At 50.3% G+C, this 17,355-nt stretch overlaps 1 protein-coding gene across 1 annotated transcript; it reads right to left on the bottom strand.

Annotated features, from left to right (window-relative positions):
* Window positions 1-580: 580 nt before the first annotated feature.
* Window positions 581-9,236, bottom strand: LOC140389166 (E3 ubiquitin-protein ligase TRIM35-like). Its single transcript, XM_072473327.1, has 3 exons — window positions 8,877-9,236; window positions 2,164-2,259; window positions 581-940 (listed from the first exon to the last, which is right to left on the bottom strand). The coding sequence occupies exons 1-3, from the start codon at window positions 9,225-9,227 to the stop codon at window positions 581-583; spliced, it is 807 nt and encodes a 268-aa protein (XP_072329428.1). The 5' UTR covers window positions 9,228-9,236.
* Window positions 9,237-17,355: the final 8,119 nt, after the last annotated feature.

Raw genomic sequence — 17,355 nt, forward strand, 5'->3', positions numbered from 1 at the left:
TCTGCCGGTGAAAAGGGTTGGCAGGTTCAGAAATACGTTGAGACAGGCAAGAAACTGCAGCTGGTTCCTGAGGGATATCACTTTCTCAAAGTGGTTTATCCCTTTACAGCAAATACTCCTGAGTGTTCTAACTGTATTTCAAAGTGGATTTTGGTTTGAGATGGGTTTGTTTGAGTGGGAGTAAAGATAGCGGTTCAGAGCTATTGTGTCACTGTATTCAGAAACATTGTTCAACTGATAATTGAAAGCTATTTGTATTGATAAGGTTAAAGGTATTGAGACTGTGTTAGTAATAAAGTTTGTTTTAATATGCCATATCCCTGTTTGTGGGTGAAATCACTCCTGCAGCGAGGTACCCTTTCCTCACAGTCATACAGATTAAATAGAATATTGGGGTTTCTGTCCGGTATCCTAGCAATGTTGGGATCTGGTCCGGGATCGTAATAGGCCCGAATGAGACGGGGAACCTCCTTCTGCCAATCAACGCTCGTTGGAGCTTGAAATGGCAGTTGACGTGTCGGAGTCAGCGGGGACGTATTCCGAACAATTCAGGAAATTCCGGGAATTCTCAGCAGATCTGTCAGCCTTCAGTTCTCGTAACTGGCAAGGTTTCAGGTTTTTTTTTTAGAGCAACCTGCATGATCTCGGACACGGTGTCAAGGAAGCGACAAAGGAACAAAGGGAAAAAAAACAGATGAAGAGCTACCATTAAAAACTTGATGTTGTCTTGTTCCCTCAGCTCTTGTTCAATATCCTGAACAGCAGCGGAAAGCGATGAGATTTCCTCCGTTATCTTCTCAATCCTCTCCTTAATCTCCTGACTCTTTTCCTCTTTCTCCAGTTTCAGACCTTCCAATACAATCCTCTCTTCCTCACGGAGAAACTGGTGAAGTTTCTCAAATTGGGCGTTGATCTGTTTCTCTGCATTTGTACCTTGGTCCTGGAGAAAGAGGACAGAGGTTGATAAATAGAAATGAACATTCCAAAAACGTTGTGCAGTTTTCTTCATAAGAATATTCATAGAATCCCTGCAGTGCAGAAGGAGCCCATTCGGCCCATCAAATCGACACCGACCCTCTGAAAGAGCACCTTACCTGGGCCCAATCCTCTGCCCTATCCCTGTAACCTTACCTAACCTTTTGGACACTGAGGGGCAATTTTGCATGGCCAATCCACCTAACCTGCACACCATTGGGCTGTGGGAGGAAACCAGAGCACCCGGAGGAAACCCACGCAGACACGGGGAGAACGTGCAAACTCCGCACAGGAAGTTACCCAAGGCCGGAATTAAACCCGGGTCCCTGGCACTGTGAGGCTGCAATGCTGACCACTGAGCCACCGTGTCGCCCCGAGAGTAAAACCCTCTCTTCGGGGAGGCAGTGGTATTGTCGCTGAACTAGTAATTAAAAGAGCCAGGGAAATGCTCCAGTGACCCAGGTTCAAATCCCACTAGGACAGGTGGTGAAATTTGTATTCAATAAAATCTGGAATTAAAAGTTTGATGACGACCATGAAACCATTGTCGATTGTCCTAAAAATCCATCTGGTTCACTAAGCCCTTTAGGGAAGGAAATCTGCCGTCCTTACCTGGTCTGGCCTACATGTGACTCCAGACCTACACCAATGTGGTTGGCTCTGTGCCCTCAGCGATACCCACATCCCTTAAATTAATTTCAAAACACGGAGGATTGTGTTGCTGTATTGTATTGAACTCGGGTTTTACCAGAACATGGGAGATTTGCTGAAGTGATATTTTATTTTGGTGACGAATAGAACATAGAACACAGTGCAGAAGGAGGCCATTCGGCCCATCGAGTCTGCACCGATCCACTTAAGCCCTCACTTCCACCCTATCCCCCTAACCCAATAACCCCTCTTAACCCTTTTGGAGACGAAGGACAATTTAGCATGGCCAATCCACCTAACCTGCACATCTTTGGACTTGTGGGAGGAAACCGGAGCACCCGGAGGAAACCCACTCAGACACGGGGAGAACGTGCTGACTCCGCACAGACAGTGACCCAAGCCGGGAATCGAACCTGGGACCCTGAAGCTGTGAAGCAACAGTGCTAACCAGTGTTACCCTGCTGCTCATAAATCCACGTAACCTTGAACTGAATATTGAACTGGTCAAAGAAAAAGAAAGAGTGACATCAAAAGTACCTGAATGTGGTTTAATATTTTCTCATAATCACTTCTCACAGCGTTACAGTCCTTCTTCTTGTCCTGGACTGGCTTCAGGAAGGTTCGCAGCTTCGCCTGAACAAAGAACATCAATTAACGTGAGCATACCATAAATATCTGAAAATTAAATTCCATTTAGTTTATACAATGGAAATTCTTACTGTCTTGAATATAGAAAATGAATAGGTTACTGTTTTCTATTCACTGGGATGTGAGCACTGCTGTCCCGGCCAGAACAAATTCAAAATTCAATTGTCCTGGATGGCGTTGAGCTTCTTCAGTGTCGGAGCTGAGCTGATCCAGACAAATGGAGAGTTTATCATCTCACTCCTGACTTGTGCCTTCTAGACGGTGGACAAGCTTTGAGGAGTCAGAAGCTGAGTTACTTGCCGTAGGATTCCTAATCTCCAACCTGTTCTGATAGCCAGAGTATTTATATGGCTAGTCCAGTTCAGTTTGTGGTTAACGGTAACCCCAGATGTTGATTGGGGGGGGTTCAGTGATGTAATGCCATTGAATGTCAAGGGCCGTTGGTTTGATCCTCTCTTGTAGGAGATGGTCATTACCTGGCACTTGTGTGACGTGAATGTAACTTGCCACTTGTCAGCCCAAGCCTGGATATTGTCCAGGTCTTGCTACATTTGGACATGGACTGCTTCATTATCTGGGGAGTCATGAATGGTGCTGAATATTGTCCAGTCATCACCAAACATCACCACTTCTGACCTTATGATGGATGGAAGGTGAAGGAGCTGGAGATGGTTGGGCCAAGGACACTACCCTGAGGAACTGCTGTACCTTAAGGAACTCCTGCAGTGATGTCCTGATGCTGCAACAATTGACCTCCAACCACCACAACATCTTCCTTTGTGCCGGGTATAACTCCAACCAGCAGAGAGTTTTCCCCGATTCCCATTCCCTCCAGTTTAGCTAGGGTTCCTCAATGCCATACTCGGTCGAATGCTACCTTGATGTCAAGGGCAGTCACTCTCTCCACACTTCTGATATTCAGCTCTGTTGACCACTTTTGAACCAAGGCTGTAATGAGGTCAGGAGCTGAATGACTCTGGCAGAACCCAAACTGAGTGTTTGACCACCCCTAATTGCCCTTGACTGAGTGGCTTGCTAGGCCATTGCAGTGCCATCATGTCGCTGTGGATCTTGACTTACATGCAGACCTGTGAGACAGATTTTTTCTTTTAAACAACAATCGTTTCACGTCATCATTAGATTTTTAAATCCAGATTTTAATTTCATCTGTCATAATGGAGTTTGATAGATTTTTGACATTAAGGATCATAAAATCAAATAATTGACTAGAGTTAAGACCCAGACCAGCCAGGATTTGATTGAATGGTAGGACAAACATTTAGAGGCCGAATTGACTCTTCCTGCCCTATGTGGAACTCTCCAGAATTTTATGAGGCCTCTTCTTCTTCACATTCAGCAGTTTGGGGTCGATTTGCAGATTGCTGTCTGGTGGTAAAGTTGGAACGAGGGATCAGCTGCTGTCCATAGGAACCATCTGATCTCCATTTGCTTTGCAAGCCAATCTGTGGTCTGAGGCATGGAGTTAACATTGAGGATATGTTGACTGGAATAGCTTGTGAGAAATGAAGTATCGTTCCACTTATTCTCCTGTTGACCCTGTTGTCCTGCTTCTCTTTGGTAAGCAATCATGCAGTGGACGTCATTAGAACTTAGGGATACAGTTTAAAAATAAGGCCTCTCACATTGAAGATGGAGATAGGAAATGTTTGTCCTCTCAGAGAGCAAGTTTTTATGTTTGTCCGGGGAGCAGTGGAGGCAGGCTCAATGAATATTTTTCACAGATGTAGACAGGGTGTACATTAACAAGGGGAGTCAAAAGTTTCATTCGACCTGGGAGATTACAGGGATCAATAGCCCGTATGAGAGCTGAGGGGGGTGCATATCGACATGACTTGCCCTGACCTTCAATAATGCTATCGCAATCCCATCGACCAGCAAAAGTTGCAAATGCTATTGTTTTCCCCAGTTTTAGATTTCTTTTGATAATAATGAAAACACTTTTACCGCTGGTCTGATTTGTTTAATCATAGTTACAGAGTTTTACACCACAGAACGAGACCCTTCAGCCCACCGTGACTGTGCCGGCCATTGGGACCTAATCTATTCTAATCCCATTTCCCAGCACTTGGCGGCCTTCTTGAAAGTGAACCCTTGGAAAGCAACGGGTCCTGACGGAGTCCCTGGTCGTGCAGTCATATCCTGCGCGGACCAACTGGCGGGTGTGTTCGCGGACATCTGCAACCTCTCCCTACTCCGTTCCGAGGTTAAAGAAACTATCACAGCGGTGCCAAAGACGTACCAGGCAATGTGCCTCAACAGCAACTGTCCAGTTGCCTTGACATCGATCATTATGAAGGGCTTCGAGAGGTCGGTCATGAGACACATCAACTCCACACTCCCAGAACCCCTTGATCCACTGCAATTCGCATAACGCCACAACCGGTCCACAGCAGACGCCTTCTCCCTTGCCCGACACTCACCCTGGAGCATCTCGACAACAAGGACTCCTACATCAGATTCCTATTCATTGACTACAGCCCTGCCATCAACACCATAATCCCGGCCAAGCTCATAAAACCCCAAAACCTATGACTTGGCTCCTCCTTCTGCAATTGGATCATCGACTTCCTGACCCATAGACAACAACCAGCAAGGATAAACAACAACACCTCCTCCACAATAGTCCTCAATACCGGGGCCCCATAAGGCTGCGTACTTAGCCCCCTACTCTACTCCCTATACAAACACGGCTGTGTGGCAAAATGTGGCTCCAACTCCATCTACAAGTTTGCTGATGACGTGACCGTAGTGGGTCAGATTCATACAATGAGTCAGAATACAGGAGGGAGATCGAGAACCTAGTGGTGTTGTGTTATGACAACAATCTCTCTCTCAACATCAGCAAAACTAAGGAGCTGGTTATTAACTTCAGGAAGTGAAGTATCGTACACACCCCTGTCAGCATCAACGGGGCCGAGGTGGAGATAGTTAACAGTTTCAAATTCCTGGGTGTGCACATCTCCAAAAATCTGTCCTGGTCCACCCACGTTGACGCTACCACCAAGAAAGCACAACAGCGCCTATACTTCCTCAGGAAACTAAGGAAATTCAGCATGTCCACACTGACTCTTACTAATTTTTATAGATGCACCATAGAAAGCATCCTATCGGGCTGCATCACAGCCTGGTATGGCAACTGCTCGGCCCAAGATGAAAAGAAATTACACAGAGTCTTGAACACAGCCGAGTCCATCACATGAAGCCGCCTCCCATCCATTGACTCCATTTACACCTCCCGCTGCCTGGGGAAAGCGGGCAGCATAATCAAAGACCCCTCCCACCCGGGTTATTCTCACTTCCAACCTCTTCCACCGGGCAGGAGATACAAAAGTCTGAGAACAGGCACTGACAGGTTCAAAAACAGCTTCTTCCCCGCTGTTACCAGACTCCTGAATGACCCTCATGGACCGAACTGACCTCTCCACACATCTTCTCCACTGAGTTGCACTACACTCTGTGTGCTTCACCCAATGCCTGTGTGTCTGTATTTACATTGGGTATTTATGATAGTCAACATCTTTTCCCAAAGGTAGGGGAGTCTAAAACTAGAGGGCATAGGTTTAAGGTGAGAGGGGAGAGATTCAGAAGGGCCCAGAGGGGCAATTTCTTCACTCAGAGGGTAGTGAGTGTCTGGAATGGGCTGCCAGAGGTAGTAGTAGAAGCGGGTACAATTGTGTCTTTCAAAAAGCATTTAGATGGTTACATGGGTAAGATGGGTATAGAGGGTTATGGGCCAAGTGCGGGCAACTGGGACTAGCTTAATGGTAAAAAACTGGGCGGCATGGACTGGTTGGGCCGAAGGGCCTGTTTCCATGCTGTAAACTTCTATGATTCTATGATTCTATGTCCTGTATTTTTTCATGTATGAAACGATCTGTCTGGACTGTATGCAAAACAATACTTTTCACTGTACACGTGACAATAAATCTAACTCAGATCAAATGTAGCCTTGTATGCTCTGGCATTTTCAGTGCTGATCTAAATGCTTCTTAAATGTTCCCGCCTCCCCCACCCTTTCAGGCAGTGAGCTCCAGATTCCAACCACCCTCTGGATGTAAAAACATTTCCTCAAAATCCCCTCTCAATCACCTGCCCCGAATTTAAATCTATGCCCCGGTTATTGACTCCTCTACTAAGGGGAGAAGTTTCTTCCTATCTACCCGATGCCACTCATTGTTGTGTCCATCTCTATCAGGTCTCCCCCTCTTCCCCCACAGCTGCCTCTGCTCAAAGGAGAACCGCCCCGGCCTAACCAGCCTCCCTCCATTGCTGACATGCTCCAGTCCAGGCGACATCCTGGTGAATCTCCTCTGCACCCCCTCCAGTACAATCACATCCTTCCTGTAGTGTGGCGACCACAACTGCACACAGTACTCCAACTGTGGCCTAATAAGCGCCATGCAAACCTCCCCGCTCTTATAGTCTCTGCTCAGGGAATAAAGTCTTCCTTCTTAACCACCTTACCGACCTGTCCTTCTGCCTTCAGAGATCTATGGACATGCACACCATGATCCCTCTGATCCTCTGTACTTCGGAGCATCCGGCCCTTCCCTGTATATTCGCTTGTCTTGTCAGTCCTCCCAAAATGCATTACCTCGCACTTTTCATGGTTAAATTCCATTTGCCACCATTCTGCCCATCTCACCAGCCCGTCTATGTCACCCTATAAACTCGGGCTGTCCTCTCTATTCACCACACCACCAATTTTTTTGTGACATGGGAGATCTCATTAGATCTCGGTGACGCAACAAGATCGGTAAATTTCTTGAGAGGCGTTCTCGCGAGATTTATGTTTCCCGGAAGGTGTCGCCGGATCGAATGAGATCTTATGAGACGTCTCATTTTGAATCTCGCCCTCGCGGAGCAAGATCCAGATTAACATATTTAAGCGAGCCAATAGGCTCATTTACAAATGTTGCCTCACGATTCTCCCGAGGCCCAAGAACAAACACCTGGGAGAGCTCGCCATGCCGCCATTTAGCACTGGTACACACAAACGTGGACCAGGCATAATGGCACCTGGGGATGTCTCCCAGGGCATCGGAGACTCCCGGGTAGTCGGGCTCTGGGCAGGGTCGTACCTTAGCATTCCCGCTTGGTACTGCCAACATGGCACCGATCACTGTCACCCTGGCACACTGGCGGGTGCACTGCCGGGAATGCCAGGCTGGAAGTGCCAAAGTGCCCTGATGCTAGATTGCCTGTGCTGGGATCGGACCTGGTGGTGGCTTGCTCTCAGGAGGGGGTGGGAGGCTTGAGGACCTCCTAAGAGGTAAGTTGGGGAAGTGGGAGGAGTCCGGAGGCCATGATTTGGCATCTGAGGAGAGTCAAGAGATCGTAGAATCATTGAATCATAGAATTTACAGTGCAGAAGGAGGCCATTCGGCCTACCGAGTCTGCACCGGCCCTTGGAAAGCCCACGCCGCCATCCTATCCCGTAACCCAGTAACCCCACCTCACCTTTCGTTTGAACACTCAGGGCAATTGATCATGCCCTATCCCTGCAACCCCATCTAACCCGCACATCCCTGGACACTAAGTGGCAATTTAGTATGGCCAATCCACCTAACCTACACATCTTTGGACCGTGGGAGGAAACCGGAGCACCCGGAGGAAACCCACGCAGACACAGGGGGAGCGTGCAGACTCCGCACAGACTGTCACCCAAGCCGGGAATCGAACCTGGGACCCTGGAGCTGTGAAGCAACAGTGCTAACCACTATGCTACCGTTTTTAAACTCCACCCCGATCTCTTCCTGCACTGACGAGCTGAGCTGGTTAGTTCAGGAAATGAGGTAAGTACGGCCTTGTCGGGGCGTTCCTCACCGGAGTCCTGCTTGATAGCGGAGTTGTTCTTGGCGCTACTGGCACTGAGGCAGACCATGCTACACGTGCCTGAAATGAAACTCTGATTTTGCACGTTAAATCATGCCCACGACCTCCTTACGGATTCAAAATAAATTTATTTTCCTACACTTCCAAATTGCTTATTCCTGTTAAAGCTGCCTCTGTCTGGGCTGTTCTTTCGGAAAAGGCCCGAAAAAATGGACCTGCCTCTGTTTCATGATCCCGGTTATTTTACCATATTGCCAAAGGCTGTTGGAGAGGTGTCGGTGATAGAACGATTCATGCTGGCACTAACTGCTTCAGATCTGGATCAGGCAGTTGAAGGGCTCGTCTACATTAATCAATCTAACACTTGCACGTTTTATCCCTGGCCTCCGAAAACAACAATACAACTCGCAGCCCAAGTAATGGGCTGGTTTAGCACAGTGGGCAAAGACAGCTGGCTTGTAATGCAGAGCAAGGCCAGCAGCACGGGTTCAGTTCCCGGACCAGCCTCCCCGAACAGGCGCCGGAATGTGGTGACTAGGGGCTTTTCACAGTAACTTCATCAAAACCTACTTGTGACAATCAGCGATTATTATTATTACTAATGGCTCTGTAATGACATAAATACAAACACAGTATCAAAAATGTCTTAAGTATTGACAGCCAGGCCTCAACCCCAAGTCAATGAACACCATTGTGATCAGGATCGATTCTGTTAGGTCCCTCTGCTTTACACAGTATCTCCTCACCTTAAACTCTTCAGCAGCTTCTTCCAGCGGCAGCAACCCGTGGGTTTGGTGGCTTTTTGAACTCTGGCAAACAACACAGATGAGCTGATTGTCCGTTTTGCAAAACAATTTCACCTTCTCCTTGTGGAGGCTGCACAGCTCCTTCCTCTGATCGTTTCTCAGCATCTCCCAAAAGTTGGACATCTCGGAGGGTTGCTCAGGTCCAACCCAGTTGAAAATTGGCGGTCCCGTATCAATTGGGCCACTTGTCAGTCGCTGCCGCTGGCTCCAGTGGCAATAAGTACATCTCAGAACAGGACAGGCAATTGTGATGAGCAGAAATGGATTGTTGAATAACCAGACTTGGTTCATTCATTTCCTTCAGGGAGCCTTCCATCGTGGCCGGGTGTGAGCTGAACATTTTGAAAAGGCGTTAAGCCTTGTGTGCTTTTATGCGCAAAGAGACTTGGGTGTATTCGTAGAAGGAATGCAACAGGTTGACACGTAAGTTCAGTGAGCCATTAGGGAGGCAAATGGCATGTTGGCCTTTATTTCAAGGGAGTTGGAATACAAAAACTAAACCAGTCTTGCTGTAATTATGCAACATTTCGGTGAGCCTGTAACTGGATGGCTGGGTGGAGTTTAGGTCCCCATGTATCAGAAAGAATGTACTTATATTGCAGGCCGCAGAGCCAAGGCTTAATCATAGAATTTACAGTGCAGAAGGAGGCCATTCGGCCCATCGAGTCTGCACCGGCTCTTAGAAAGAGCACCCCACCCAAGGTCAACACCTCCACCCTATCCCCATAACCCAGTAACCCCACCCAACACTAAGGGCAATTTTGGACACTAAGGGCAATTTATCATGCCCAATCCACCTAACCTGCACATTTTTGGACTGTGGGAGGAAACCGGAGCATCTGAAGGAAACCCACGCACACACGGGGAGGATGTGCAGACTCCGCACAGACAGTGACCCAAGCCGGAATAGAACCTGGGACCCTGGAGCTGTGAAGCAATTGTGCTATCCACAATGCTACCGTGCTGCCCCAATTAATAGATTGGTTCCTGGGATAAGGAGAGTGTCCTACGATGAGAGGCTGAGCAAACGAGGCCTAAATTCTCTGGACTTTAGAAGAAGGAGAGGTGATCTCATTGAAACCAACAAAATTCTGAAGGGGTTTCAAAGAATCATAGAATTCATAGTGCAGAGGAAGGCCATTCAGCCCATCGGGGCTGCACTGATTCTTTGAAAGAGCTCCCTGCCTAGGCCCAATCCCCCTTAACCTCAACTAGGGGCAATTCATCATGGCCAGTCCACCGAACCTCCACATCTTTGAACTGTGGGAGGAAACCGGAGCAAACCCACGGCGACACAGGGAGGATGTACAAACTCCACACTGACTGTCACCCAGGGTTGGGATCAAACCCAGTGTCCCTGGTGCTGCGAGGCAGCAGTGCCAACCACTGTGCCACCGTGCTGCCCGTTTAATAGGGTGGACACTGAGAGATTGTTTCTGCGGGCCGAGGAGTCTAAAACAAGGGGAGCGCAGTCTCGATAAGAAGCTGACCATTTCAGACCAGGATGAGAAGAAATTACTTCACTCCAAGAGTTGTAAATCTAGGGAATTCCATATCCCAGTGGGGCGTGCATGCTTCATCAATGAATATCGTTAAGGCTGGGATAGACAGATTTTTGGTCCCATAGCGCGTTTAACCGCTCGCAGCGCCGAGAAACACATAGTTATACAACCCAACCGCGTTGTATAAGGTTCCTCAGCGGGGAACGCGGCCGAGAGCACATCACACCATTTTGTGCACTAAGGACCACTTGCTGGAATTCCCCAGTGTAGCAAGAGATCGGGCATCCCGATCTCCGAGGACCCCGAAGCGACCACCATCCCCAACCCACTTTAGGAGGGCACCACAGGCCAATTCAGAAAAATGCCAGCTTGGCAACTTAGCAGTGCCAACCTGGCAATGCTCCTGCCAGCTGGTAGTGCCATCTGGGCACCTTGGCAGTGCAGGGTGCCCAGGTGTCACCAGCAGCACCAGGGTGCCACCTGTCCAAAGGGCATGCAGCTGGAGACCTCCAATCCCCAGGGAGGCCCCCACAAGCACCATCATGTCTGGTCCCTGTTTGTGGGGACCAGTTCTGTACAGCACTCACCCAAGCCTCTGAGGCAAAGGGAATGAATCACAAAGACTCAGGTACCTGGGGAATCTGCACATTAACGCGAGACTAGCTGTCTCTCTCTGATATGCAGATTTGCTATAAAGTGATTCCGCCCATTTACATCGTAACGCCTTGCGAGATCACGTTAGATCTCACCAGGCGTTGCGAGCTGGGTAGATCCTGGGAGCGGAGTCTCCCGGCTTTTATTTTCCACACGGTGAGCTGCTTTTTGGGCGCAGCGTGACCATTGGATCGTGGCAATGGCTTCAGTCACCCGCTATTTAATTGGAGAAAAGTTCCGGTATTGATGTCGGACAAGCAGTGGGATAATTTTGAGACTGTGCAGGAGTCAAGAGAGACGGTGGTGAATTAGAGCTTGAAGTTATTAGCATGCATGCAGAAGCAAGGAATGAGCACAGAATCCATATTGTAAAGATGGATGAGGTGAAATAAATGAAATATTATGAATGATTATGAAGCAGGAATATTTCTGCATCTGAAATGAAAAACAGAAAATGCTGGAAATACTCAGAAAAATCTGTGGAGAGAGACACAGACACTGTTATCGTTTCTGTACCTTCCATCGGAACAGGGCACCATTAGAGATGTAACAGGTGTCATAATATACACCAGTATATCATGGTGCAGACACACACTGATGGACACACAGTGGGACCAATCAACACACACAACACCGCAGCCAATCACCAGTGAGAGCAGACCCACTATAAAGACAGGGGGCATCAGAGTTCCCGCTCATTCAAGTAGCAGCTAGCTAGGAGCACAGAGCTCACAGCCTGTAACACAGACATTCACCATGTGCTGAGTGCATCGACTGGTTAGGACAAGGCAAAGGTCTTTAGTTAAAGCTGGTATTGTATTTACCCACAGTTCAAGTATGTTTAAACAGTTAATGATTCAATAAAATAGTGTTGCACTATTTCAAGTGTTGGTGACCTGTATGTGATCCAGAACACCCAACACATCATGATGCCAGGCGTTGAGGGATATTAGCACTTCTTAGAACTACCTGCAAGTGATCTGCCTTCCGCCAGCATTCCGTCATCCTGCAACATGGACAACATCAGCCCGCCGCCGCCGCTCCGCATCGCCGGCAACCTCGGGGCCAACTGGAAGATTTTCAAACAGCGCTTCCAACTCTTCCTCGAAGCCACGGACAGGGAGGGTGCCTCGGACACCAGAAAGATTGTTCTTCTCCTCTCCACGGCCGGGGACCATGCCATCCACATCTTCCACATCCTCGTCCCCTCAGGGAGTGTCTCTGTTTCTGCCTTGAAATGAGGCCCAACTAATCCCCATCCACCAGCACCCTCCTCTGACCTGGCCCGACCTGTTCTCACGTCGAACAGCTTCTCCACTCATTGCGCTCACCTCCTCCAAATACAATTTGTTGCTATGGGAACAGGTCTGCGTCCAAGTTATGTTTGCACTTTGCGGGAGATGTGCGACTTCTCTTCTTGCAGTCTTGCCCAGACCCCTCCCTTGTTTTTCCAGCAAGTTGATTCTTTACTTTATTACCACGCCCGTTTGTTTTGCACCATCAGCCTTTATTTGTGATTTAACATCTTCAATTCTCTGCCCTATTACAGTCCTTAACTTTAGTTCCCCCCCGACCCACTTTTCCTGCCTCAGGACGTTAAAACAAATCTGTTTCGTGGTTAGCTTTGTCCAGTTCTGACAAAGAACATAGAACATTACAGCGCAGTACAGGCCCTTCGGCCCTCGATGTTGCGCCGACCTGTGAAACCACTCTAAAGCCCAACTACACTATTCCCTTATCGTCCATATGTCTATCCAATGACCATTTTAATGCCCTTAGTGTTGGCGAGTCCACTACTGTTGCAGGCAGGGCATTCCATGCCCTTACTACTCTCTGAGTAAAGAACCTACCTCTGACATCTGTCCTATATCTATCTCCCCTCAATTTAAAGCTATGTCCCCTCGTGCGAGACATCACCATCCGAGGGAAAAGGCTCTCACTGTCCACCGTATCCAATCCTCTGATCACCTTGTATGCCTCAATTAAGTCACCTCTTAACCTTCTCTCTGACGAAAACAGCCTCAAGTCCCTCAGCCTTCCCTCATTAGATCTTCCCTCCATCCCAGGATCAGTAGCCTGAGATAATGACCCCAATCTTTCCAATTTGTGTCTATAATTTGCAGATTTCCGCCACACTATATGTTTCCCCCTCCACCTCAACTGGCTGCCGCTGTGCATTTCTTCCAGAATCTTCTGGTCAGGGGCTGTCAAAGAAATGCAGAGTGTCTCTCGGGAGCCTCAGTCAGAGCAGAGATAGAACATACAGGGCAGAAGGAGGCTATTCGGCCCATCGAGTCTGCACCGACCCACTTAAGCCCTCACTTCCACCCTATCCCCGTAACCCAATAACCCCTCCTAACCTTTTTGGACACTAAAGGAAATTTATCATGGCCAATCCACCTAACCTGCACGTCTTTGGACTGTGGGAGGAAACCGGAGCACCCGGAGGAAACCCACGCGCACACGGGGAGAACGTGCAGACTCCGCACAGACAGTGATCCACAGCGGGGAATCGAACCTGGGACCCTGGCGCTGTGAAGCCACAGTGCTAGCCACTTGTGCTGGGCTGGGTGTCACATGCACAAAGTTGTACCTCCTGGCAAAGTTGGACCATTCCTGGCTTGCGAAGCAGGGGCCATTGTCCGACATCACAGTGAGTGGGATGCTGTGACGAGCAAAGGTGTCCTTACAGGCACGGATGACTGCAGACGATGTGATGTTGTGCAAATGTACCACCTCCGGGTAGTTAGGAAAATAGTCTACAATCAGAACATAGTCCCTGCCCTGCGCATGGAACAGGTCGATGCCGACCTTGGACCAAGGGGACGTGACCAGCTCATGGGGCTGTAGGGTCTCACGTGGTTGGACCGGCTGGAAGCGCTGACAGGTGGGGCAGTTGGGCACTGTGTTGGCGATGTCGTCATTGATGCCGGGCCAGTACACTGCCTCTCGGACCCGTTGGCGGCACTTCTCCACGCCAAGATGGCCCTCGTGTAGCTGTTCCAAGACTAGCTGCCGCATGCTGTGCAGGGTGACAATGCGGTCCAGCTTCAGTAGGACACCATCGACTACCACCAGATCGTCTCTGATGTTGTAGAACTGCGGGCATTGGCCCTTGAGCCACCCGTCTGTTAGGTGGCGCATGACACGCTCTGGCAGGGGGTCAGCCGCTGTCTCGTGCCGAATTTGGACGAGGCGTTCATCCGTGGCAGGTAGATTGGAGGCCACGAAGGCCACATGGGCGTCAACCTGGCAGATGAATCCCGCTGGGTCACACGGGGTGTTGACTGCCCTGGACAGAGTGTCGGCTATGATCAGGTCTTTGCCCGGGGTGTATACGAGCTGGACGTCGTATCGTCGGAGTTTAAGCAGAATGCGCCGGAGGCGAGGCGTCATGTCGTTCAAGTCTTTCTGTATTATATTGACCAGCAGGCGATGGTCGGTCTCGACGGTGAATTGGGGAAGGCCGTACATATAATCATGAAACTTGACGACACCGGTCAAAAGGCCCAGGCACTCCTTTTCTATCTGCGCGTAGCACTGTTCCGTGGGGGTCATGGCACATGACGCATATGCAACGGGGGCCCATGATGAGGCCTCATCGCGTTGCAGGAGCACTGCCCCAATGCCAGATTGGCTGGCATCGGTCGAAATCTTTGCCTCTTTCGCTGGATCAAAAAAGGCCAATACCGGGGCCGTGGTAAGTTTGGTTTTAAGTTCTTTCCATTGACTTCCGGGTTGTGGCGATGCGGAGCTGAGCCGCGCGATTCGGCAGCTCCCGTGAAAACGGACTTTCGGGCCCGATAACGGAGCCCCAACGGCATTTTTTTGAAAATCAACCCGTGGGGAAGGAAGAAGAAAGGTCCCCAACCAACCTGCATGGATCGGACCCGCAGCGAAACCGCAAAAAAAGCGGCCCTGGAGCAGCGAGAGAAGAAGGGAAAACAAAACAAAATGGCGGCGCCAACAGACAAAGAAGAGATGCAGGAGTTCATCAAGAGCTGCTTTGAGGAGATGCGCAAGGAGATGGTGGCGCCTATGCTGGCGATAATTGAAGGACTTGGGACAACCCAGAAAGCCCAAGAGGTGAAGATCCGGGAGATCCAGGAAAACGTGAACGTGAACGAGGATGAGCTCGTGGGCCTGGCGGAGAGAGTGGAGCGGCACGAGGCGCTGCACAAGACGTGGGCGGGAAGACTCGAAGACCTGGAGAACAGGTCAAGGAGAAACAACTTGAGGATCCTGGGTCTCCCAGAAGGAGTGGGGGGGCCGATGCCGCGGCATATGCGGGCACGATGATCGGGGCGCTGATGGGTGCGGAGGCCCCCCCGGGATTGCTGGAGCTGGATGGGGCGCACCGAGTGCTAGCGAGGAAGCCCAAGGCAAATGAGCCGCCAAGGGCGATGGTGGTGAGATTTCACCGGTTCACGGACAGAGAGAGGGTCCTGAAATGGTCCAAGAGGGAACGGAGCAGCAAGTGGGACAATGCGGAGATCAGAATATACCCGGATTGGAGCGCGGAGGTCGCTAAGCGGAGAGCGGGTTTCAACCGGGCCAAAGCGGTGCTGCATCGGAAAGGAGTGAAATTTGGAATGTTGCAGCCAGCGCGACTGTGGGTTACACATAATGGCCAACACCACGACTTCGAAACGCCCGAAGAGGCGTGGACCTTTATACTAACTGAAAAGCTGGACTCTAATTGAGGGTTTGTGTGGGAGGGGGGTGTTTGAGGGTTGAAGTATGATGGTTGTTGTACATAGGGGGTCAATCACGCACAGGAAATGTTATATGGGCTGGGGGAGAGAGACAAGGCCACGACAGGAGCTGCGCCATGGGGGGCGGGGCAGTCTTTGGAAAGTGCGGGGTTTTCTTTCCCGCGCGCAGCAAGAAAGGTGGGAAGGGGAACGAAGGAATGTATATTAATTGGGAGATTCCCACACAGGGGGGTCAAAGGGATGGCGGGAGAAGCCGGGGTCAGCAGGGGTCAGCTGACTTACGGGAGAGATATGGGGGGAGCAAAAAAGCTAGACGGGGATCTAGCGGGGGGGAGGGAAGTGGGGGGAGAGGAGGGAGGGAGGGAAGGGGGGGGAAAGGGTTGCTGCTGCACTGGCCGAAAGAGAACGGGACACAGAAGAGGTGGCTGGGACAGGGGTCCCCCCTCTGGGGGACTGGAGAGTGAGGGAGGCGCGGACAAGGGACTGGCCCAGAAAAGGAGATGGCTAGTCGGCAATGGGGGGGGGGGGGGGGTGAGAGTCCCTCCAATCCGGCTGATAACGTGGAACGTGAGGGGCCTGAATGGGCCGGTGAGGAGGGCTCGAGTATTCGCGCACTTGAAGGAACTGAAGGCGGACGTGGCCATGCTCCAAGAGACACACCTGAAGGTGGCGGACCAGGTCAGGTTAAGAAAGGGATGGGTAGGACAGGTATTTCACTCGGGATTGGACGCGAAAAATAGAGGGGTGGCAATTCAGGTGGGAAAGCATGTGCCATTTGAGGCCAAGACTATCGTAACGGATAATGGAGGGAGATATGTGATGGTGAGTGGTAGGCTGCAAGGGACGAGGGTGGTGTTGGTAAATGTATACGCCCCGAACTGGGATGATGCTGGATTTATGAAGCGCATGTTGGGGCGCATTCCGGACCTGGAGGCAGGAGGACTGATAATGGGAGGGGACTTTAATACAGTGCTGGACCCAGCACTGGACCGCTCCAGATCAAGGGCGGGCAGGAGGCCGGCGGCAGCCAAGGTGCTCAGGGTTTTATGGATCAGATGGGGGGAGTGGACCCATGGAGGTTTGCAAGACCGCAGGCCAGGGAATTTTCTTTTTTCTCCCACGTACATAAGGTTTACTCCCGGATAGATTTCTTTGTTCTGGGTAGGGCGCTTATTCCGAGAGTGGAGGGGACGGAGTATTCGGCCATAGCCGTTTCGGACCATGCCCCGCACTGGGTGGAAATGGGGCTGGAAGAGGAGAGGGACCAACGCCCGCTGTGGCGGTTGGACATGGGACTGCTGGCTGATGAGGTGGTGTGTGGGAAGGTGAGGGGGTGCATTGAAAGGTACTTGGAGGCCAACGACAACGGGGAGGTGCGAGTGGGGGTGGTATGGGAGGCGTTGAAGGCGGTGATCAGGGGAGAACTGATTTCCATTAGGGCTCAGAGGGAGAAGACAGAGGGCATGGAAAGGGAGAGGTTAGTGGGCGAGATCTTGCAAGTGGACAGGAGATACGCAGAGGCCCCGGAGGAAAGATTACTTAGGGAGA

This window comes from Scyliorhinus torazame, chromosome 14, assembly GCF_047496885.1.
Source record: "Scyliorhinus torazame isolate Kashiwa2021f chromosome 14, sScyTor2.1, whole genome shotgun sequence".
NCBI classification, from domain to species: domain Eukaryota; kingdom Metazoa; phylum Chordata; class Chondrichthyes; order Carcharhiniformes; family Scyliorhinidae; genus Scyliorhinus; species Scyliorhinus torazame.